The sequence below is a fragment of the Euprymna scolopes genome, chromosome 46 (genome assembly GCF_053919585.1).
Source record: "Euprymna scolopes isolate OS-2025 chromosome 46, ASM5391958v1, whole genome shotgun sequence".
Classification (NCBI taxonomy): Eukaryota; Metazoa; Mollusca; class Cephalopoda; order Sepiida; family Sepiolidae; genus Euprymna; species Euprymna scolopes.
In genome coordinates, this window is record NC_136527.1 from 53,405,873 (window position 1) to 53,427,926 (window position 22,054).

Genomic DNA, 22,054 nt, shown 5'->3' on the forward strand with positions numbered 1-22,054 from the left:
CAGCCTCCTTTTCCTTTCATAAAACTGGTGTTGGCTGTTTTGGGCCCTACCAAAGACACTTTTGGGTAACTAGAAAATAGTGACTTTCATCGATATGTAAAGTGGTTGGCTGGAGGCTTTTGCGGTTCCTAATAAGAAGGCAGAAACGGTAGTGCATCTGTTGTTGGATGAAATTCTCCCCAGATTCGGAGGACCACCCCAGCTGTTAAAAGATAATCTCCGGAAAATATTAACAAAGTCATGAAGAAGGCGTTGAAGGACCTCATCTTACATCATGTGATGACGTCATTTCATTATCAAAGAAAGAAGTGGAAAGATTTCATAGGATGATGCATGACAGTTAAGCAAAAAAGATCAGGAACAATGAACAGTCATGGGATTTATACATAAACCAAATGTTGGCAGCTGTCAGATTTCATGTGAGTGAAACAACAAAATTCTAACCATACTACTTGCTATACAACAGAGACATGATAATATATTAATGCCTTGTAGAGTAAACTATAGTGATGAGCAACACGAGATTGCTCTAAAAGAGATGCATCAATCTTTTACTTTGATAAGGAATAACCAACCCAGCTGTTAACAGATAATGGGCTGGAAAATGGCAACAAAGTGATGAAGAAGGCATTGAAGAACCTCAACATACATCATGTGACAACATTTTATTATCACACAAAGAAAGAAATAGAAAGATTTCATAGGATGATGCATGACAGTTAAGCAATATATATATATATATATAAACGAAATGTTGGCAGCTGTCAGATCTCATGTGAGCTAAACAACAAATGACAAAATTATCACCATACTATTTACTCTACAATAGAGACGTGATCCTACCATTAGATAATATATTAATGCCTTGTAGATTATACTATGGTGATGAGTAACACGAGATCGCTCTAAAAGAGATTCATCGATCTTTTACTTTGGTAAGGAATAATATTCAGGAAGTTAGAAAAAAACTGATAGAGAACAAGAATAAGAAAATAAAGTCAGTAGATTTTAAGATTGGAAATCTGTTTTTTTATAAGAACCACCAGAAGGTGCATGTGGAACATCTGTTGGCAACGTTGATTGAGGAAAGTCCAATGAGTTGCATAGTGATTGAGCCACAAAACAAACTGATATCTCAATATGGAGGAGTCAACATCAACAGAATCGTAGAGTCATGACATCGAAAATTGCAAATAACTTGGACACAAATTATCTGCTGTATCAGCGTTTGTGGATGTCCAAGACAGTAAAATATAATATTAAGGAGTCTACATCAACGGGAAAGGTTGATGGATTGGAGAGTCCTGACACATAACATGGCATAAAAACTTGCCAATAATTGGAACACAAGTTATCTCCCATTTGCACCTATTGTGGATGTCAAAGACAATAATCGGATCCATTTAGAATGGCCTAGAGTTGGTTCAGAGTTTGGAAGTGGGGAAGAGGAACCAGTGAGAGGGAATTCGTTAGCTTGGGTAAGATCTATTTTCTGTTTTTAAAAAAATATTCCTTTCTCGGGATTCGTTTTATACGTGACACTTTGGAAGATGCTTTCGGTTAACCATTTTGACAGAGTATGTGAAGCGTTTGGAATGAGTTATGAAAGAAAAGATTATGAGAAAAACAAAAGAAATGAATTTTTTCTTGTTTACAAACTCGAGCATTAAAGTCATCAAGTGTCATCTACCGATGTTAATTTTAAATTATCAGATGGTATTCACCATGCATCGGGTGTTCCCCGTATTAAGACATTTAACAAAAGAAAAAAGAAACTTATTCTTGGAAAGAAAAAATTGAGTTAACAAGATAATAACGAGTTTTCCGAATATTAAGCAATGTAATTCCTTATGTTATGAATGGTGGCTACCACTGATAACATAAAAGAATTACTTAGTATTCATAAAACTATTTGTTTGTAGTAATTTTAAATGCGATATTAGTTTTCAGCATACCCGAAAACCTCTAGAATTCGCCATGGTAAAGATGACTATTAAGGTGGAAAGTAAGTTACAATTTACCAAAACGGCATTCAGAGAGCCCCTCCCTCCAAATATCACCATGTGGCCAGAAAGTGGGTGCTCGTTTTACATTAAATTTATATAGAAACGTGAACCTCAATTTTCGAAAAAAATACTTTCCTTATGCCATGAAAACTAATTCTTGCACCACCTTTGAAATATTTATTCATTTTCAGCATCCTTGAAAACCTATAAAAGTCGTTATTGTAAAGAATATTTGTAATTTTGAAAAATTTTAGAAATTGACCTTTTTTATGTTTAAGTCGTTAGTGAAAACAAAATCTGATTTTTTTTTGACTTGCCAAACATTTAAAAACCTAAAATTCATAAAATTATTATTTTATTATTTTTATTTATTTATTTTTTCGTAAACGATAAAGAAGTTTTTTTTATGTTTAAGTCAATATTGAAAACAAAAACAATCGACAGCAAAATATTTTCAAACGATAAATCAACATTTTCGCTTTTTTTCCTGATTTCATAAAGAATGCACTTACTGATCCGCGCTATTTTTGTTACATCGCATTTCCAAGTTTAATTAAAGTTTTCTATGTTTTTTTTTTATTCAATTGTAAGGTTAAAGTATAGAATGGGTACAAAACACCCTCCCCATGTTAAGAATGGCTGTTTAAATAATAACGTTATGATGTCAGCACGGATCAATAAGTACACTAGTCCCATTTTTGTAATGATTAAGTCAATATTGAAAACAAAAACAATCGACAGCGAAAAATTTTCAACAATAAATCAACATTTTCATTAGGATTATTCGCTTTTTTTCTGATTTCATGTTTCAATAAAGACAAAGGGACATTAAATAACAAAAATCAAGAAAAATGTTATCAATTCTGTACGTGAAAACGCATACAGAATTGGCCACCACTGATAACATAAAGAATTACGTATTGACCTTTTTTTTTATGTTTAAGTCAGTATTGAAAACAAAATCTGATAGATTAGTGACCATTCAATAATAATCCGATGAAAAAAAAGATGAAAATAAAAAATACACATACGTGCGCCATGTAGTAATACTTACGTGTTTGTTTTATAATCTGCTTTCGATTAACTTTATCTGCTTTTATAAAGTAAACGATTTTTCAAATGTGATTGACTTTACAAGTTCAACTTAACATTAAAGATGACGAACTGAAGAGCAAGTTCGCAGAAAACAAAAATTGAAGAGGAAAAATAAAACAAATTATTTCGAAATAGAGCAGATCTATTTGGTGAATATCACGGATAAAATTAGTATTATTTTAATATTTAAGAAAGAACAGATTACAAGTTTATTTATTTTTTTAATTAATTCTCTAAATCGTTTTAAAGCCGCCTTTTCGTATTTTTATTTATTTTTGTTAAATAGATTTCCGATTATTTCTTGCTTGTGTTTAAAAGATTAATCTAAAGTTAATCTATACGAGAAAAAATTAATTAAAGAGATTAAATGTAAAGAAAATTAAAGGTGAAAAAAGTTATAATGAAAACTGTTACCACGTTGGAAGAAACTGACAAATTCATCTAAATTAAGAAGTTAAATAAATTCCTTGTAAACCCCAAAAATCCCTTGAACAATAAATACTAGTTTTATGTGACTATTTCAAAAATAAAAGGTGATATGGTTCGTTTCAAAGATAAAAGTTCGTCTCAAAGTTGTATCAAGAAGCAGAACATGAGGTAATAACAAAAACATGAAACGAAACTTCTTCCGTTTTTTTTTATATTGTTGTTGTTGTTGTTTTTGTTTTTTTAATACTGCAATAATTAATTTTAATTATTTCCTCTGTATGTTCACTTTTCACCGCAACAAAAAATAAAGTAGATAATTATTTTGTAATAAAAAAATAATAAAAATAGGTGCATTTAAAATAACAATTCACCGTTTTGGGGATTTTGTTAAGAGAAGCCAACAAACAATAAAATTGACAAAGCAAGATAAGTTACTCTTCTACCTACCTGGATAAGTTATGTATTTTAATGTTTTTTTTATTCGGTTCGATAAGTTACTCTTCTACCTACCTAGATGAGTTATGTATTTTAATGCCTTTATTCGGTTCGATAAGTTACTCTTCTACCTACCTGGATAAGTTATGTATTTTAATTAGGCACCGCCAAAAATGGCCGAAAAATCAAGTTGTTGTTGTTTTTTAAAACGAAATTACATTGATTAAAATCCATTATTTCTGAGTAACTTTTTTTTTTCCAGAAAGATAAAACCCTGAATTTTATCATAACAGAATATGTAAAACTTTTTCTACTATTTTAATTAAATTTTAACTGTTAAATTTTCCCAAAAAGTTAACAATTGACATTTTTTGTCTTGCACAAAAAACGTACATGAATATTAAAAAAAAAAAAGAAAAAGGTTTTTGAAATAATTAATTTATTTATTTGTTGTCTAAGATTTAGGGTATTTTCTATGAGAATATGCAAAAATATTATAATATAAGTATCTGGATTTCAAATAATTACACTTATTCATATAGGTAACCAGTTATTTCGCGTCGATCTAGACAATGTTTACGTTTGTATTTGATAAAAAGCAAACTATGGAAGACCAAACAGGCAAAAAAAAAAAAAACTTATTTTTCAGTGACGAAAATTTCAATGTATTATTAACGCTGAGGCTGGCCAGTACCAGATGGGTGACCATTTATATGAGTTTGGTTTTTAATGTGTATGTGTGTGTGTGGGGGCAGACTCCCTAAAATGTAAGGGGGGAGCAATGTAAAGCAGAATAATAAACAAATTATTTCAGTGCATTTGGTCCACCGTAGTCGAAAGCCGGCAAACGTTTTCAAATGGGATCGAAAAAATGATGCTATTTTTAACACAAAGGGCACAATATTTATTGATTTTTTTTTGTATCGATTCTTCAAAGCATGTCCTGTTTAATAATGGTCATGCATTATTTGGCTCGCTAAAAAATAAATTGTTTATTTATTTATCAAAGATTTTAAAATGGCTTTTTTCATATAAATATTAAAAAAAAATCTTTTTTGTTTTGCTTATAATTATTTTACTTAACATATGCACCGAATTTCACACTTCAAAACTCAAAAGCGGGATAATTAAACACAATCGAAGTTCTGATATTCAGACGTCAAAATAAGGTATGCAAACAATTTTTTTTAAAATCTATAATCCTGTCCCTTACAACAACACAATCTATGTTGTGTTCAGTTTCAGATGATTATTTTAAGCATATTTGTTCCCACTTCAAAACAAGGTGCGTTGTGAGCAAAAAAAAAAATAAAAAATATATATATAATAACGTTTATGAAAAATAAGTACACTATACTGTTATAAAGTTCATTCTTCTCTTAATAATCGCTGAAAATTTCGTATTGATCGGATAATTACCTGATTTTTGGTAGATTTTTAAAATTTTTGTTTGGATTTTTAGAAATGCTACGGGGAGCTAACTCAATTTAAAGTGCTGATCCTCCCCCCCCCATCTTTAACACTAGATTTTCTTCCTAAAAATCAAACCGTTTGCTCGGTATCATAACAAATTGTTTTTGTTTTGTTTTTGTTTTTCGCTGTAAAAAAAAAAATACTTGATGAAATTAAGTGAAATTTTGTTTTTTTCGGAGAACTTCCTTCCATAACGGATATGTACAATTTAAACTTTTTTCAATATTTTCATTTTTTAATGAATTGATTAAACTGTACAAGTACCCGAACATCTATTATACATTTAATAAATGAGGAGACAACTCAGTTCGAACTATCGAGGCCTTATAATGGATAAAATCAAATTTTCACGCTACTGAAAAGATACTTTTCCGCATGTTTCATGAAATGTAACACGGCGGCCATAAGCGATTTTTGTACCGAATAAAAGTGCCACAGTTTCAAAATCACTGCCTCCATTTTATCTTCTTTCTTTCTTCGTCCCCGCTCCTTCCCTTACCGACTAAACATAAGTAAAACCTTTGACTAAACACGAGTAAAATGTTCGACTAAACAGAAGTAAAACCTTTGACTAAACACGAGTAAAATGTTCGACTAAACAGAAGTAAAACCTTTGACTAAACACGGTGCCTAGATATATTGCTTACTCTTCAGAAAACTATTCATTGAAAGTTTTAATGCAATATTCGTTTTCAGCATACCTGAAACCCTGAAAAAAGTCATAAATTTAAAGGAAAATGTTAAGGTGGAAATCAAGTAAAAATTTACCATGGACGATTTTAAAAAGTTCGGTACTTATGTATTCTTGGTACCGTGCTGAATTATTATAGCGGTATTATTTCGAAAGCTATTCTTAACATAGGGAGAGGATAGTGTTTAGTAATTATTCTGTGGTTCCAACAAACAATTTATTTATTAAAAAAAAAAAGGGGTAATCTTGACTGATTACCTACCCTGAGTGTAATTCGACTCAACGAAATAGTTCGCCTCGACTTCGAATTAAGACAGCAAAACATTGAACCGGAAATGTAAATATGAAACGAAACATTTCGTTTTTTCCCCCCACATTTTCCTCAGTTTTTTATTATTATCGAAATGAAACGAAACAGATTTATTTTTCTCTTTTTTGTGCGTGTTGTTGACTGTTGTTCCTCATCGAAACAGCTTTATTTATTTATTTATTTATTTGGGGATTATATAGGTAAAGGTGCAATATCTTTACATATTTTGGTACTCGTGCTTTTATTGATCCGTGCTGAAATAAAGTCGTTATTATTTAAAAAGCCATTCTTAACATTGGGAGGGCGGTTGTACTTAATCCGTACTTTAACCTTACAATTGAATAAAAAAAAAACATATCATAAAACTTGGACATCTGATTTAAAAAAAATAGTGCGGATTAATACGTGCATTAGCACCCATATTTTTATCAGTTTTTTTATCATTGAAATGAAACGAAACAGTGTTATTTGTTTTTTAGTTTTAGTTTTTTAGTTCTCTTTTTATTTGTTTATTTTTTCTTTTTTTTTTTTTATTAAGGTAAGGGTGCAGTCCACCCTCAAAAAATCCTTTAAAATTACTATTATATTAGGTTTTCGGGGGCGCTAGAAACGAAAATAACGTTTGAAATTTCAGGAAACAAATAGTCTTTTTTTCTTTCTTTTAGATATGAAGAAAAAATAGTAGTAAAACGTGTGGGATCACTTTTATATACTAATGTAACGTAAAATGACCACCCACTTTACGACCACCTTTTTTGTGGGTGGGGTCTGGTGTTTATTTGGTAATTGAGACCTGGTAGACGTCCAGACAACCAAGCAACTGTTGTGCTTGCACATGCAACAATGTCCACCACTTATAAGATAATGCGTCGTGCATAAGTTCTACAAAAGCCCAAATGTCAGAAACTAGTGGAGGGGGGGGGGCGCTTTGCCTGGTCGTTAAATGTGCTTAAATATAATATTTTAATTTGTCCAGATGTCGTATATAATATTATAGAGATTAGAAAGCTGTGATTTCAACAGTATCGACTTCAGGTGTGACCTTAAGTGGTCGTTCATGGTAGCAAACGTCAGAACACATTTGCTTGGTGCCGATTTCTTGGCTGTTCACATGAAGACGAGGACCCCGTCTCTCAAGATTACAGGGACTCCATCACATCTGAACACAACTAGGATTAGCGTGGCAACACAGCACGACCCACGCTATGCAGACATTCTGGGTCAGTACAAGGACATTAGCCAGCCTATTAAGCATACCGACACTGATGAACATCCGACACACCACCACATCAAGACTGTTGGAGTGTTGGACAACCTGCATACTCACGGCCATGACGACTCCCTGCACACAAGTTGGCATATGTTAAGAAGGCATTTGAGGAGATGTTGGCGGACAACAGCATCCGCCCCTCAGACAGTTCATATACCTCACCACTTCACTTGGTATCAAAATCCAAAGGGGAATTCAGTCTGCATGGACTACTGGAAATTCAACGTGTCCACTGTTGCTGACCGGTATTCTCTCCCACATATTCACGATCTTGCCTCGGGCTTTCAGGAGACCCATATCTTTTCGAAAATAGACTTGCCTAAGGCATACTACCAAGTCACAGGAACTCCAGAGGACATTCCAAAGACAACAGTCACAACCCCTTTTGGACTGTTTGAAGTTTAAAAAATGCCCTTTGGACTTCATAATGTGGCTCAGACATTCCAGAGGTTGATGGACAAAGTTTTGCGTGATTTGACATATGTCTACGCCTATATTGACGACATCCTGTTGGCCAGCAGAGATGCTGATACCCACGAAGAACACCTAGAAGTATTTTGCCATCTTACATTATGGTCTCCGAACAAACCCAGACAAGTGCAAATAGATTTTCTTGGACACCACACAGATACTCACAGGATCATCCCACTTCCTGCTAAGATAGAAACCATCAAGGATTTTCCAACGCCTACATCTGTAAAGCAGCTGCGCCGTTTCTTAGGAATGATGAACTTTTACCGACGATTCATCCCCGGATGCTCAAGCCTGCTCACCTCCCTGACAAATCTCCAGAGGAAAAACAAAGCCATCACCCTGAAGGGTGACCAAGAAAAATCATTTAAAGCAGCAAAACAGCTTTAGCTAACTTTACCAAGTGCTTCTAAAGGAGGACACACGGACGCAGATATACCTCACAACAGATGCTTCAGATACTGGAGTGCGAGCTGTGGTAGAGCAAGTGTGTGGCGATCAACACAAACCCATCGCACTTCTTCTCTGCAAAGCTATCACCAACTCAGTTAAGATACAGTACCTTCTCGAAAGAGCTTCTGGCAATATATCTCGCCATCATGTACTTTTGAGACCTACTGGAAGGGTGGATTTTGACTGATCACAGACCACTGACAACTTCTCTTTTAAACAACTCCGACAAGTATTCTGCCTGGACTACATCTCACAGTTCATCTCTGATATCCATTATGTTAAAGGATGTAACAACACCGTTGCGGATGTTTTGTCCAGATCCAACATCAACACCTTAGAAGACAGCCCACTCAGTCAAAACCTAAGAGCAGAGGCCCAAGAATCCGATCCAACCCTCCCAGAAGTATTGTATAACACATCCCTGCAACTGAAAGAGTTTCCAGCCCCTTTCAGCAACAAAATATTATACTGCGATACAAAACTGGACCATCGCAGATCTACATACCTCCAGCATTCAGAGGGCAAATCTTTAAACACCTACATGGATTGTCACATCCCAGCGAACGTGCTACGGTCAAACTCATCACTGATCATTTTGTGTGGCCCAACATGAATACTAACATTCGTGATTGGGTATCATCGTGCGTCGTGTGTCAGAAATGCAAGGTACACAGACACACGAAATCCCCACCAGGCACATTCAGCAACCCAGACGCATGTTTCAGCCACATTCATATCGATATAGTCGGACCTCTCCCTATATTTCAGAATCATCATTACCTTCTCACCATGGTTGACCGTTTCTCCAGGTGGCCAGTAGCAGTGCCCATCAGAAATACCTGGGCTAAAACAGTAGAAAAGACTATACTTCAAGAGTAGATAGCAATATTAGGTGTGCCCGACATCATCACCACCGACCGCGGTGCACAGTTCCAACCTTTACTCTTCCGGGAATTTACTCAACTTCTTGGCGTAAAACATATAAAGAAGACGGATTATCACCCTTATGCCAATGGCCTCGTGGAATGATTTCACCGGACACTAAAAGCTTCGTTGACTATAAAACACCCCACAACAGCAACTGGGTAGATGAACTGCCTTTGATCCTTTTGTCAATCCGCAACTCACTCAAGGAAGACAAAGGTTGTACTCCAGCAGAAAAACACTTTTGCATGGAACTCTCACTACCCGGTCAATATTTTGAGGACACAATTCCCAGTCTCACATCTCCGAGTCCTTTCGCCCAGGAACTACGTCATAAAATGGCCCAACTCAAGTACACACCGTCATCAACAGTCTACGTCCCACATCAACTTCAGGATTGTGAGTTCATTTTCATCGGAAATGATGCACTAAAGCGACCACTGACAACAACATAGCAGAGTCCCTTTAAAGTCTTAAAGCGCCCAGAGAAGCATCTCATCATCGACCGAGGAAATCGAACAGACACTATTACCATCGACTAAGCTAAGCTTTCTGGAAAAAAAAACACCACGAGGAACAGAACCTGTCATAACCCACCCAGACACTACACCCGTCCCATAAACCATACAATCAGAGCCAGCACGTTAAGGGGTATATCAAACTCCAGAATTGTCCATCCTCTCAACTAGACACCCTCGTCGAGGAAGAAAGGTTACCCTCCAAGTAAATATAAGACGTATATTTATTATTAATTGATAATGATCAATTACTCAAGGAGAGGGCCTTGTCGCGGTTTCAAAATCACTGTCTCCATTTTTTTTATTTTCTTTCTTCACCCCCGCTGTTTTCTCTTCGCTTTCCTTTCTTTAAACAAAGAAGGCAAAAGCTAACGCACACTAAACATATAAACAACATCCGATTTCAGTGAACACGTTCGCTTTCCCTTTCTTTCCATCCTTGACTTCTTTACACACGTTGAAATTAAAACGTATTAAGCTAAACGTTAATAATTCAAACAACTTTTTACTTTTAGACGAAATTAATTCAAATAGAATCGGCGAACTTCCAAGCTACTTATGATTGGAAAAATATCGTTCTGAAATGAATTAGAGTCGTTTATTTGTCTTATGGGACTGACACCTCTAACATCACACTGTCTAAATGAATACAACCCGCCTCGGCTGAGTCAAATCAGATCGGCCTGGGAGCAGGAGGAGCCGAGGGATTCCTAGCAGCAGCAACCTAAGCAGCATTTCAAACATCCCTTTTCAGGGCTAAGCAACCAGCCCTTATCAGGGCTAATAAGTTTTTCTACCACTAATGAGATTCACTAGTGCTTGCCTCCTGAGACCCACCAACAGCAAACTTCACTTCACTCCAGCGGGTCCTGCTCACTCCTGCAACTTCCAGTCTTCAGTGGCTTCCAGCGCTTCCTGCAGTTTTCCGGCAACCTCGCCTGCACCTTGCTTTTCCAGTCTGCAACCTCGTCTGTATCTTGCTCCTCCAGTCTGCAACCTCGCCTGAACCTGGCTCCCTACCCACCGCCCGTTCTTTAACACTGCCCATACGTTCTCAATGTCGACCGTTTGTCCATTCCTTAACACTGGCCCTACGTTCTCAGTGTCGACCGTTCATCCATTCCTTAACACTGACCCCATATTATCAGTGTCAATCGTTCGTCCGTTCCCTAACATTAACCCTACGTGTTCAGTGTCGATCTTTTGTCAGCTCCTGAACACTGATCCTACGTTCTAAGTGTCGATCTTTCGCCCGTTCCTTAACACTGACCCCACATTCAGTGTCTACCAACCATTGCAGATCGCCCCGACGTCCACCTGATCGTTTTAGACTCAGTGAAACCACGCTACGTCTAGAATACCTGTTCCTTAGCCTCCTGTGACGTGAAACTTTCCAGACAGCCAGCATCCACATCATACGATATCATACCCTATTTCACGCTTCCTTTACAAATAAAAGAGAAACGCTCGTCATTAACTAAACAACCTGTGTCTGTCATTCTTCTTTGCCTTTTTGCCGTTTATTTTGCCCGTGTCTATATTGTTAGTTGTTGAGTCGATTGCCCCCAGACGGCCGGCCTTGCAACAACATCGCAAATATTAAAGAGATGTGCCTCAATATATCTCCTTTTTAAAAAGACAACTTACCAATTCCCTCAACTAATTTTTGTCTGATTCATGCCTCTAATAATCGCTAGGAATTATGGAAATTTTGCATGCGAACTAAACTACAATTTTATATAAAAATGTTTTATTTATTATATGATGACGAAATCACTTCTGGTCCAGAAATGATGATTAAAACAAAAAAATCACATTTCACATGGGATGACCTTATTGAAAAAGTGAATATGAGAGTTGAAGATTACGAATAGCAAAGGAAAAAAGCCAAAGAGAGAAATAAAGGGAGAGAGAGATTTTATTATGACATCACAATGTATTTTGAAATCATTAAAATTATGTGAAAATTGGGTTTTCTATTGCTATACATTATATTACGACAAAACTCTCGCCTATTATTTTCTGTCTAATACGCACATTATCTAGTTTTATAGAATTGCATTAAAACATTTCATTATTTTTTTGATGACGAACAATTGGTTGCAAATAAATGAGATAAATTTTAATGTTTTTATTTGATTGTGTGTATATATGTTTTATTAAATTGTGTGTATATATGTTTATTTCATTGTGTGTATATATGTTTATTTAATTGTGTGTATATATGTTTTATTTCATTGTGTATATGTTTTATTTCATTGTGTGTATATATGTTTTATCTCATTGTGTGTGTATATATGTTTTATTTCATTGTGTATACATGTTTTATTTTGTTGTGTGTATATATGTTTTATTTTATTGTGTGTATATGTTTTATTTCATTGTGTGTATATATGTTTTATTTCATTGTGTATATATGTTTTATTTCATTGTGTGTATATATGTTTTATTTCATTGTGTGTGTATATATGTTTTATTTCATTGTGTATACATGTTTTATTTTGTTGTGTGTATATATGTTTTATTTTATTGTGTGTATATATGTTTATTTTATTGTATGTATATATGTTTTATTTCATCATGTGTATATATGTTTTATTTTGTGTATATATGTTTTATTTTATTGTGTGTATATATGTTTTATTTCATTGTGTGTATATATGTTTTATTTTATTGTGTGTATATGTTTTATTTCATTGTATGTTTTATTTCATTGTGTGTGTATATGTTTTATTTCATTGTGTGTATATGTTTTATTTTATTGTGTGTATATGTTTTATATTATTGTGTGTATGTTTTATTTTATTGTGTGTATATGTTTTATTTCATTGTGTGTATATATGTTTTATTTCATTGTGTGTATATATGTTTTATTTTATTGTGTGTATGTTTTATTTTATTGTGTGTATGTTTTATTCTATTGTGTGTATATGTTTTATTTTATTGTGTATATGTTTATTTTATTGTGTATATGTTTATTTCATTGTGTGTATGTTTATTTCATTGTGTGTATGTTTTATTTTATTGTGTGTATATGTTTTATTTCATTGTGTGTATATGTTTTATTTCATTGTGTGTATATGTTTTATTTCATTGTGTGTATATATGTTTTATTTCATTGTGTGTATATATGTTTTATTTTATTGTGTGTATATATGTTTTATTTTATTGTATGTATATGTTTTATTTAATTGGGTATATATATATGTTTTATTTCATTGTGTGTACATGTTTTATTTTATTGTGTGTATGTTTTATTTTATTGTGTATATATATGTTTTATTTCATTGTGTGTATACATGTTTTATTTTATTGTGTATGTATGTTTTATTTTATTGTGTGTATATATGTTTTATTTCATTGTGTGTATGTTTTATTTTATTGTGTGTATATGTTTTATTTCATTGTGTGTATATGTTTTATTTCATTGTGTGTATATATGTTTTATTTTATTGTGTGTATGTTTTATTTAATTGTGTGTATGTTTTATTTTATTGTGTGTATGTTTTATTTTATTGTGTGTATATATGTTTTATTTTATTGTGTGTATGTTTTATTTTATTGTGTGTATGTTTTATTTTATTGTGGGTATGTTTTATTTCATTGTGTGTATATGTTTTATTTTATTGTGTGTATGTTTTATTTTATTGTGTGTATGTTTTATTTTATTGTGTGTATACATGTTTTATTTCATTGTATATATATTTTTTATTTTATTGTCTGTATATGTTTTATTTTATTGTGTATGTTTTATTTTATTGTGTGTATGTATGTTTTATTTTATTGTGTGTATATGTTTTATTTTATTGTGTGTATATGTTTTATTTTATTGTGTGTATATGTTTTATTTTATTGTGTGTATGTTTTATTTTATTGTGTGTATATGTTTTATTTTATTGTGTATGTTTTATTTTATTGTGTGTGTATGTTTTATTTTATTGTGTATATGTTTATTTTATTGTGTATATGTATATTTCATTGTGTGTATGTTTTATTTTATTGTGTGTATGTTTTATTTCATTGTGTGTATATATGTTTTATTTTATTGTGTGTATATGTTTTATTTCATTGTGTGTATATTTGTTTTATTTTATTGTGTGTATATATGTAATTTTTTTTGTGTGTATATGTTTTATTTTATTGTGTATACATGTGTTTTATTTCATTGTGTGTATATGTTTTATTTTATTGTATGTATATGTTTTATTTTATTGTGTATATATGTTTTATTTTATTGTGTGTATATATGTTTTATGTTATTGTGTGTATATATGTTTTATTTTATTGTGTGTATATATGTTTTATTTCATTGTGTGCATATTTTATGTTATTGTGTGTATATATGTTTTATTTTATTGTGTATGTTTTATTTTATTGTGTGTATATATGTTTTATTTTATTGTGTATATGTTTATTTTATTGTGTATATGTTTATTTCGTTGTGTGTATGTTTTATTTTATTGTGTGCATGTTTTATTTCATTGTGTGTATATATGTTTTATTTTATTGTGTGTATATGTTTTATTTTATTGTGTGTATGTTTTATTTTATTGTGTGTATATGTTTTATTTTATTGTGTATGTTTTATTTATTGTGTGTGTATGTTTTATTTTATTGTGTATATGTTTATTTTATTGTGTATATGTATATTTCATTGTGTGTATGTTTTATTTTATTGTGTGTATGTTTTATTTCATTGTGTGTATATATGTTTTATTTTATTGTGTGTATATGTTTTATTTCATTGTGTGTATATATGTTTTATTTTATTGTGTGTATATATGTATTATTTTTTGTGTGTATATGTTTTATTTTATTGTGTATACATGTGTTTTATTCCATTGTGTGTATATGTTTTATTTTATTGTATGTATATGTTTTATTTTTATGTGTATATATGTTTTATTTCATTGTGTGTATATATGTTTTATTTTATTGTGAATATATGTTTTATTTTATTGTGTGTATATATGTTTTATTTTATTGTGTGTATATATGTTTTATTTTATTGTGTGTATATATGTTTTATTTCATTGTGTGCATATTTTATGTTATTGTGTGTATATATGTTTTATTTTATTGTGTATGTTTTATTTTATTGTGTGTATATATGTTTTATTTTATTGTGTATATGTTTATTTTATTGTGTATATGTTTATTTCGTTGTGTGTATGTTTTATTTTATTGCGTGCATGTTTTATTTCATTGTGTGTATATATGTTTTATTTTATTGTGTGTATATGTTTTATTTTATTGTGTATACATATGTTTTGTTTCATTGTGTGTATATATGTTTTATTTTATTGTGTGTATATGTTTTATTTCATTGTGTGTATGTTTTATTTTATTGTGTGTATATATGTTTTATTTTATTGTGTGTATATATGCTTTATTTTATTGTGTGTATATGTTTTATTTTATTGTGTATACATATGTTTTATTTCATTGTGTGTATATATGTTTTATTTTATTGTGTGTATGTTTTATTTTATTGTGTGTATATGTTTTATTTCATTGTGTGTATGTTTTATTTTATTGTGTGTATATGTTTTATTTTATTGTGTGTATATATGTTTTATTTTATTGTGTGTATATGTTTTATTTTATTGTGTATACATATGTTTTATTTCATTGTGTGTATATATGTTTTATTTTATTGTGTGTATATATGTTTTATTTTATTGTGTATATATGTTTTATTTTATTGTGTGTATATGTTTTATTTTATTGTGTATACATATGTTTTATTTCATTGTGTGTATATGTTTTATTTCATTGTGTGTATGTTTTATTTTATTGTGTGTATATGTTTTATTTTATTGTGTGTATATATGTTTTATTTTATTGTGTGTATATGTTTTATTTCATTGTGTGTATATATGTTTTATTTTATTGTGTGTAAATATGTTTTATTTCATTGTGTGTATATATGTTTTATTTTATTGTTTGTATATGTTTTATTTTATTGTGTATATATATGTTTTATTTCATTGTGTGTATATATGTTTTATTTCATTGTGTGTATATATGTTTTATTTCATTGTGTGTATATGTTTTATTTCATTGTGTGTATATATGATTTATTTTATTGTGTGTATATATGTTTTATTTTATTGTGTGTATATGTTTTATTTTATTGTGTGTATATGTTTTATTTTATTGTGTGTATGTTTTATTTTATTGTGTGTATATGTTTTATTTTATTGTGTATGTTTTATTTTATTGTGTGTGTATGTTTTATTTTATTGTGTATATGTTTATTTTATTGTGTATATGTATATTTCATTGTGTGTATGTTTTATTTTATTGTGTGTATGTTTTATTTCATTGTGTGTATATATGTTTTATTTTATTGTGTGTATATGTTTTATTTTATTGTGTGTATATTTGTTTTATTTTATTGTGTGTATATATGTAATTTTTTTTGTGTGTATATGTTTTATTTTATTGTGTATACATGTGTTATATTTCATTGTGTGTATATGTTTTATTTTATTGTATGTATATGTTTTATTTTATTGTGTATATATGTTTTATTTTATTGTGTGTATATATGTTTTATGTTATTGTGTGTATATATGTTTTATTTTATTGTGTGTATATATGTTTTATTTCATTGTGTGCATATTTTATGTTATTGTGTGTATATATGTTTTATTTTATTGTGTATGTTTTATTTTATTGTGTGTATATATGTTTTATTTTATTGTGTATATGTTTATTTTATTGTGTATATGTTTATTTCGTTGTGTGTATGTTTTATTTTATTGTGTGCATGTTTTATTTCATTGTGTGTATATATGTTTTATTTTATTGTGTGTATATGTTTTATTTTATTGTGTGTATGTTTTATTTTATTGTGTGTATATGTTTTATTTTATTGTGTATGTTTTATTTATTGTGTGTGTATGTTTTATTTTATTGTGTATATGTTTATTTTATTGTGTATATGTATATTTCATTGTGTGTATGTTTTATTTTATTGTGTGTATGTTTTATTTCATTGTGTGTATATATGTTTTATTTTATTGTGTGTATATGTTTTATTTCATTGTGTGTATATATGTTTTATTTTATTGTGTGTATATATGTATTATTTTTTGTGTGTATATGTTTTATTTTATTGTGTATACATGTGTTTTATTCCATTGTGTGTATATGTTTTATTTTATTGTATGTATATGTTTTATTTTTATGTGTATATATGTTTTATTTCATTGTGTGTATATATGTTTTATTTTATTGTGAATATATGTTTTATTTTATTGTGTGTATATATGTTTTATTTTATTGTGTGTATATATGTTTTATTTTATTGTGTGTATATATGTTTTATTTCATTGTGTGCATATTTTATGTTATTGTGTGTATATATGTTTTATTTTATTGTGTATGTTTTATTTTATTGTGTGTATATATGTTTTATTTTATTGTGTATATGTTTATTTTATTGTGTATATGTTTATTTCGTTGTGTGTATGTTTTATTTTATTGCGTGCATGTTTTATTTCATTGTGTGTATATATGTTTTATTTTATTGTGTGTATATGTTTTATTTTATTGTGTATACATATGTTTTGTTTCATTGTGTGTATATATGTTTTATTTTATTGTGTGTATGTTTTATATTATTGTGTGTATATGTTTTATTTCATTGTGTGTATGTTTTATTTTATTGTGTGTATATATGTTTTATTTTATTGTGTGTATATATGCTTTATTTTATTGTGTGTATATGTTTTATTTTATTGTGTATACATATGTTTTATTTCATTGTGTGTATATATGTTTTATTTTATTGTGTGTATGTTTTATTTTATTGTGTGTATATGTTTTATTTCATTGTGTGTATGTTTTATTTTATTGTGTGTATATGTTTTATTTTATTGTGTGTATATATGTTTTATTTTATTGTGTGTATATGTTTTATTTTATTGTGTATACATATGTTTTATTTCATTGTGTGTATATATGTTTTATTTTATTGTGTGTATATATGTTTTATTTTATTGTGTATATATGTTTTATTTTATTGTGTGTATATGTTTTATTTTATTGTGTATACATATGTTTTATTTCATTGTGTGTATATGTTTTATTTCGTTGTGTGTATGTTTTATTTTATTGTGTGTATATGTTTTATTTTATTGTGTGTATATATGTTTTATTTTATTGTGTGTATATGTTTTATTTCATTGTGTGTATATATGTTTTATTTTATTGTGTGTAAATATGTTTTATTTCATTGTGTGTATATATGTTTTATTTTATTGTTTGTATATGTTTTATTTTATTGTGTATATATATGTTTTATTTCATTGTGTGTATATATGTTTTATTTCATTTTGTGTATATATGTTTTATTTCATTGTGTGTATATGTTTTATTTCATTGTGTGTATATATGATTTATTTTATTGTGTGTATATATGTTTTATTTTATTGTGTGTATATATGTTTTATTTCATTGTGTATACATATGTTTTATTTCATTGTGTGTAGATATGTTTATTTTATTGTGGGTATATATGTTTTATTTTATTGTGTGTATATATATTTTATTTTATTGTGTGTATATGTTTTATTTCATTGTGTGTATATATGTTTTATTTCATTGTGTGTATATGTGTTTTATTTTATTGTGTGTATATATGTTTTATTTCATTGTGTATATATGTTTATTTTATTGTGTGTATATATGTTTTATTGCATTGTGTGTATATATGTTTTATTTTATTGTGTGTATATATGTTTTATTTTATTGTGTGTATATATGTTTTATTTAATTGTGTGTATATATGTTTTATTTAATTGTGTGTATATATGTTTTATTTTATTGTGTGTATATATGTTTTATTTCATTGTGTGTATATATGTTTTATTTTATTGTGAATATATGTTTTATTTTATTGTGTGTATATATGTTTTAATTTATTGTGTGTATATATGTTTTATTTTATTGTGTGTATATATGTTTTATTTCATTGTGTGCATATTTTATGTTATTGTGTGTATATATGTTTTATTTTATTGTGTATGTTTTATTTTATTGTGTGTATATATGTTTTATTTTATTGTGTATATGTTTATTTTATTGTGTATATGTTTATTTCGTTGTGTGTATGTTTTATTTTATTGTGTGCATGTTTTATTTCATTGTGTGTATATATGTTTTATTTTATTGTGTGTATATGTTTTATTTTATTGTGTATACATATGTTTTATTTCATTGTGTGTATATATGTTTTATTTTATTGTGTGTATGTTTTATTTTATTGTGTGTATATGTTTTATTTCATTGTGTGTATGTTTTATTTTATTGTGTGTATATATGTTTTATTTTATTGTGTGTATATATGTTTTATTTTATTGTGTGTATATGTTTTATTTTATTGTGTATACATATGTTTTATTTCATTGTGTGTATATATGTTTTATTTTATTGTGTGTATGTTTTATTTTATTGTGTGTATATGTTTTATTTCATTGTGTGTATGTTTTATTTTATTGTGTGTATATGTTTTATTTTATTGTGTGTATATATGTTTTATTTTATTGTGTGTATATGTTTTATTTTATTGTGTATACATATGTTTTATTTCATTGTGTGTATATATGTTTTATTTTATTGTGTGTATATATGTTTTATTTTATTGTGTATGTATGTTTTATTTTATTGTGTGTATATGTTTTATTTTATTGTGTATACATATGTTTTATTTCATTGTGTGTATATGTTTTATTTCATTGTGTGTATGTTTTATTTTATTGTTTGTATATGTTTTATTTCATTGTGTGTATATATGATTTATTTTATTGTGTGTATATATGTTTTATTTTATTGTGTGTATATATGTTTTATTTCATTGTGTATACATATGTTTTATTTCATTGTGTGTAGATATGTTTATTTTATTGTGGGTATATATGTTTTATTTTATTGTGTGTATATATGTTTTATTTTATTGTGTGTATATGTTTTATTTCATTGTGTGTATATATGTTTTATTTCATTGTGTGTATATATGTTTTATTTTATTGTGTATATATGTTTTATTTCATTGTGTATATATGTTTATTTTATTGTGTGTATATATGTTTTATTACATTGTGTGTATATATGTTTTATTTTATTGTGTGTATATATGTTTTATTTTATTGTGTGTATATATGTTTTATTTCATTTTGTGTATATATGTTTTATTTAATTGTGTGTATATATGTTTTATTTTATTGTGTGTATATATGTTTTATTTCATTGTGTGTATATATTATTTATTTTATTGTGTGTATATATATTTTATTTCATTGTGTGTATATATGTTTTATTTCATTGTGTGTATATGTTTTATTTTATTGTGTTTATATGTTTTATTTCATTGTGTATATATATGTTTTTTTTCATTGTGTATATATGTTTTATTTTATTGTGTATATATGTTTTATTTTATTGTGTATATATATGTTTTATTTCATTGTGTGCATATATGTTTTATTTCATTGTGTGTATATGTTTTATTTCATTGTGTATATAAGTTTTATTTCATTGTGTATATATATGTTTTATTTCATTGTGTATATATGTTTTATACCATTGTGTATATATGTTTTATTTCATTGTGTATATATATGTTTTATTTCATTGTGTGTATATATGTTTTATTTCATTGTGTGTATATGTTTTATTTCATTGTGTGTATATATATTTTATTTCATTGTGTATATATGTTTTATTTCATTGTGTGTATATATATTTTATTTCATTGTGTATATATGTTTTATTTCATTGTGTATATGTGTTTTATTTCATTGTGTATATATATGTTTTATTTCATTGTGTATATATATGTTGTATGTCATTGTGGGTATATGTTTTATTTCATTGTGTGTATATATATTTTATTTCATTGTGTATATATGTTTTATTTCATTGTGTATATGTGTTTTATTTCATCGTGTATATATATGTTTTATTTCATTGTGTATATATATGTTTTATTTCATTGTGTATATATATGTTTTATTTCATTGTGTATATGTGTTTTATTTCATTGTGTATATATATGTTTTATTTCATTGTGTATATATATGTTTTATTTCATTGTGTCTATGTATGTTAATTTTATTGTGTATATATGTTTTATTTCATTGTGTGTATATGTTTCTTTTATTGTGTATATTTTATTGTGTATATGTTTATTTTGTGTATATATGTTTTATTCTATTGTGTATATGTGTTTAATTTCATTGTATATATGTTTTATTTCATTGTGTGTATATTTTTTTATTTCATTGTGTGTATATGTTTTATTTTATTGTGTGTATATATGTTTTATTTCATTGTGTTTATATGTTTTATTTCATTGTGTGTATATGTTTTATTTTATTGTGTGTATATACGTTTTATTTCATTGTGTGTATATGTTTTATTTTATTGTGTATATTTTATTGTGTATATGTTTATTTTATTGTGTGTATATATGTTTTATTTTATTGTGTGTATATATGTTTTATTTCATTGTGTGTATATGTTTATTTTATTGTGTATATATGTTTTTTTTGTGTGTATGTTTTATTTTATTGTGTATATATGTTTTATTTTATTGTTTATATTTTATTGTGTGTATATGTGTATTTTATTGTGTATATGTTTATTTTTTTTGTGTATGTTTTATTTTATTGTGTATGTTTTATTTCATAGTGTATATATGTTTTATTTTATTGTGTATATATATGCATGTTGACTTTATTGTGTACATGTTTACTTTGTGTATATATGTTTATTTTTTTTGCCTATATATATGTTTATTTTATTGTGTTTGTTTTTTTTGTGTATATATATGTATATATGTTTACTTTATTGTGTATATGTTAATTTGATTTTGTGTATATATGTGTGTATTATAGTATATATATTTTGTATATGTTTATTTCATAGTGTATGTTTTATTTTATTGTTAATATATGTTTATTTTATTGT

At 27.9% G+C, this 22,054-nt stretch overlaps 1 protein-coding gene across 1 annotated transcript; it reads left to right on the plus strand.

Annotated features, from left to right (window-relative positions):
• The first annotated feature begins 7,496 nt into the window (after nt 1–7,496).
• Nucleotides 7,497–8,114, plus strand: LOC145270122 (uncharacterized). Its single transcript, XM_080125730.1, has one exon. It carries the CDS (start codon nt 7,497–7,499, stop codon nt 8,112–8,114), a length of 618 nt encoding a protein of 205 aa, XP_079981856.1.
• Nucleotides 8,115–22,054: the final 13,940 nt, after the last annotated feature.

Excerpts from the sequence above, each read along its gene's own strand:
- LOC145270122 (XM_080125730.1), top strand. The coding sequence starts at position 7,497 with ATGGTAGCAAACGTCAGAACACATTTGCTTGGTGCCGATTTCTTGGCT.